This window comes from Homarus americanus, unplaced genomic scaffold (assembly GCF_018991925.1).
Source record: "Homarus americanus isolate GMGI-L3 unplaced genomic scaffold, GMGI_Hamer_2.0 scaffold37032, whole genome shotgun sequence".
Classification (NCBI taxonomy): Eukaryota; Metazoa; Arthropoda; class Malacostraca; order Decapoda; family Nephropidae; genus Homarus; species Homarus americanus.
In genome coordinates, this window is record NW_024731852.1 from 5,365,736 (window position 1) to 5,369,670 (window position 3,935).

Consider the following 3,935-nt stretch of genomic DNA (forward strand, 5'->3'; position numbering starts at 1 on the left):
CTCTGTGCAGTGAGCTGAAGGAGTTAGTAAGAAAAATCTTGGGCTTGTATCCCTACAAATTATTATTATTTTTTTATTACATCGAATAAATATGTCATGCATGTTTTATAAAATAAAGAAATATCACACCATCAAGAACCTTAAGAAATATGTATCGGTATACTTGTTAAAGCCTAAACATCTTAGAGTGAATATAGTACGGTAGGGAGTGAGATATAATTGAGTATATTTCACACTGTGTACAAGGCTTCACACCCGGACGCACCAACCTTGGCGCGCTTTTCTAGGAGCTGCGGGGTGACCAGCGTTTGTTTACCTTCACCAGACGTCTCCAGTTTTCAATAAGTTTGCAACATGGGAATATTGGGACTAGCGAAGCTTATAGCAGATGCTGCACCGAGCGCTGTGAAGGAAAATGAAATGAAGAACTTCTTTGGTAAGAGGAGTATTGAGTTACCAACATAAGGCACACACTACCTTACTGTATGTGTGGGGATTGAGGTCTTACAGGCTGCATTTAAGAAATAACTTGATTTGAGGATAACACGTGTATGGCGTTATGAGTAAAATAAACGACATGTGGATTTAGGGAGAATAATTAATCTTTCTTCAGTGATTCCCAAATAGATGAATGACAATTTAAACAAACCCTAGTCAAACTTGGAAAAAAATAGTAAGACTATCGCACCAAAATATGTAACTTGAGGATTTTTTTTTATGTAGAATATGAAGGCTTTCTTACCCCATGATAAAGCCGAAAAATTCGGAGCAAGTTTTTTCGGGTAATACTGAACAGATAGTTAACACCAAAAGTTAATTTTTTCCACAGATGTTAACATAAGAACATAAGGAAATAAGGAGTCTGCAATAGGCCGGTTGGCCTGTGCATGGCAGCTCCTGTCGAGAGTTACTACCACTCTCTATCATCCATGAATCTATCTAGCCTCCTTTTGAAACTTTCCAGCATTCCAGCACTTACTACAAAGTTGCTAAGCTTGTTCCACTCGTCCACCACCCTATTTGTGAACCAGTGTCTTCCTATCTCTCTCCTAAACCTAAACTTATCCAACTTAAATCCGTTGCTTCGAGTCCTATCCTGCTCGGATATTATAAGAACTTTATGTATATCCCCTTTATTGATTCCTTTCACCCACTTGAATACTTCTATCATATCTCCCCGCACTCTTCGTCTTTCTAGGGAATGCAAGCAAGTTTCTTTAACCTATCCTGATATGGAAGGTTTCTAAGTCCCGGAATCATTTTCGTCATTCTTCGCTGCACCGACTCTAGTGAATTGATATCCATTCTATAATAAGGGCACCAGAACTGAACCGCATAATCGAGGTGCAGCCTGACTAGCGCAAGATATAGTTGCAATAAGACCTCTGCACTCTTATTACTTACACTTCAAGATATAAAACCCAATACTCTGTTTGCCTTATTTCAAACATTAACGCACTGTTTTCTAGGCCGTAGGTCCGGTCTTACAAGTACCCCGAGTTCTCTTTCACAAGTCGACTTCTCTAAGTTGATGTTGTTAAGGCTGTATACATTGTCAGTATTTGTTCTTCCAATATTAAGTACGCTGCACTTGCTGGGTGATGGTAATAAAAACTATATGACAGTGCACAGAACTTATAGAACCTGATCTAACCAACCTAACCAAAGAAACCTTCCTAACCGGTGCGGTAATACTGCAGTAAACAGCAACCACAGAATTCTGGAAATTCACTACACTCAATTGAAAGAAATATTTTTTCTATGATAATTTTATTATAATAATCTAATGTAATATTTACTACATTAGGTTAGGTTAGGCAACACATATTTTTTATTAAATTCTTTGGTTGCTGTAATCTTCAAATTTACCACCGGTACTACTATAGAGTGTGGTTTACAAAGACATCTTTAGTCTAACCTAACCTAAATATCTTGTAGACCGTACACTATAGTAGCACCTCCAAACCTTACCTAACTTCCTAGCCAGCAGCACCCCCAGCATATTAAGTATAAAGAACTTAGTTTGATATCTGGTATCAATGAAAGCAAATTTCTTGAAAAATGATGTAATTTTACGTTTTTTTTTTTTTTTTGAGGTGAGAGTACAATCGGTTATTGCACTGAAACAAACAAACTAAGCGGATTACAACACGACAGATTTTTTGGCAGAATATTTATGGTAATTAATTAATTTCTTCATGTAAACATTTTTTAATTTTTTTAGTTTCATGTGATCAGTTTTTCACTGTTTTACCCTGCAATTTCCCGTAGCCTTCATGTTCAACCCACTACAGGTGATTTATGATCGCACATAGAGAAAACAAAAATAAAATAAAAAGTGTATTATTTTTAAAAGTGTATTATTTCCAAAGAACATTGTGGAAAAAATGAACTAAATCAAACAACTCCTTCTGGTGTTAGCCATCTGCTCCACTAATATACTTTACTGTCCTGAACATAATACCTGTACATGGCCACACACTATGATGTCAAATAACTCCTCTCTGTATACATGGGACATTTTGTTTCTTCCACAGGAACACTTCCCCAAATTTACCAAATACTGTTACATTAGGGGATATATCATTTATTGGTAATGAAATAATGCAACCTAGCTTACCTAATTACCTAACCCACCTTTCCTACCTTAGGTCGGCTCATTTTATCTTATAAATCATGCAATGTGGTACAGGTAGTAGTAACGGTAAAATTTTAGTTTCGGTCATCCTTGTATTTACATATCCAAGCTATAGTATTTTTTTGTTTTATCTAACCTAAACTAACCAATTTAACCTAACCTAGCCACAGAACCCAGGAACTATATCTAATCTAACCTAAAGCTGGATGATCGAAACTAAAATAATACCGCAGTAACTGGTAAGTGTCCTTATTGATGAAATAAAATACAGTACTGTATAGTATCACAGATGTAATCCTGGAACTGTTGCATCCAGGCATTATGTTTTGGATGAACAGTTTGCCTTAAGTAATAAAAAAAAATTACTGTATACAGAACAGCCAATTTCTTCATGTTACCGGTTTACGTGTGACACTGTCAACCACTATTATCCCTAACCTAACCTTATTTTATAAGTGGGATAGCAGCTAGTAATTATTCTGCAAACTCTGTCTAACGATTATGTATGAAAAACAAAATTTTTTAATACAGTTGTGGACCACTGCGTGCTGTAGAAAATGGAAAAAAAAATGTTCCTGCTAAAAATCAAACAGTTCAGTTCCCAGAGGAAATTGCAGTCATTCTCAAATTATGCTTTACATATCTATTTAAAATTCATGTAATTACGCAAAACAGCATACTATCGGTATACTGTATACTTATTGGTACATTAGTTTTGAAAGTAAATTCCTTTGGGATCTATAGTTCCTCCACCTTCTGTTTCCAGAGGTAAATATTTTGGTACATTGTATACACAGGTATCCCTCATACCCAAGGGGTTAGATTATTAAAAACAAAATTTGTATACCTGTATTGTACATGCAGTATAATCAAATTATACTTAAGAGATACGTGTTGTGTGCATGAACTTGTGTTTCTTCTCAATGTTGAAGATTCTGTAAATAGGGTTGCAAATTGAAGGAAATTACTCCTAGAGTCATTAGCACAAGAAATTACTATACTGTACAGTAATTACAACTTTCTGGGCCTAGATCCTTAATTGGTGTGTTATGAGTACAGTCCCTAAAGATACTAATGTACCGATATCTTACTTTTATATTTAGGTCGCAAAGTGGCAGTGGATGCATCAATGAGTCTATACCAGTTCCTGGTTGCTGTTCGACAGGAAGGTAACATGCTTACAACAGCTGATGGAGAAACCACCAGGTACTGTAACTGTGATAATGGAAAGACTTTTTCTAATATACAGTAGAAAAAAAAAAACCACATTGTGATCCTCTCACTCTTCCAATTAAAC

At 35.7% G+C, this 3,935-nt stretch overlaps 1 protein-coding gene across 1 annotated transcript in view; it reads left to right on the forward strand.

Moving 5' to 3' along the window:
• The first annotated feature begins 243 nt into the window (after positions 1-243).
• LOC121867963 (flap endonuclease 1-like) overlaps positions 244-3,935 on the forward strand; it is a 10,396-nt gene continuing 6,704 nt past the window's right edge. Inside the window, exons 1-2 of the mRNA XM_042368135.1 lie at positions 244-436; positions 3,742-3,844. Coding sequence (XP_042224069.1) covers positions 355-436; positions 3,742-3,844 — 185 coding nt within the window. The 5' untranslated portion in view covers positions 244-354. The remainder of the gene's footprint in view (positions 437-3,741; positions 3,845-3,935) is intronic.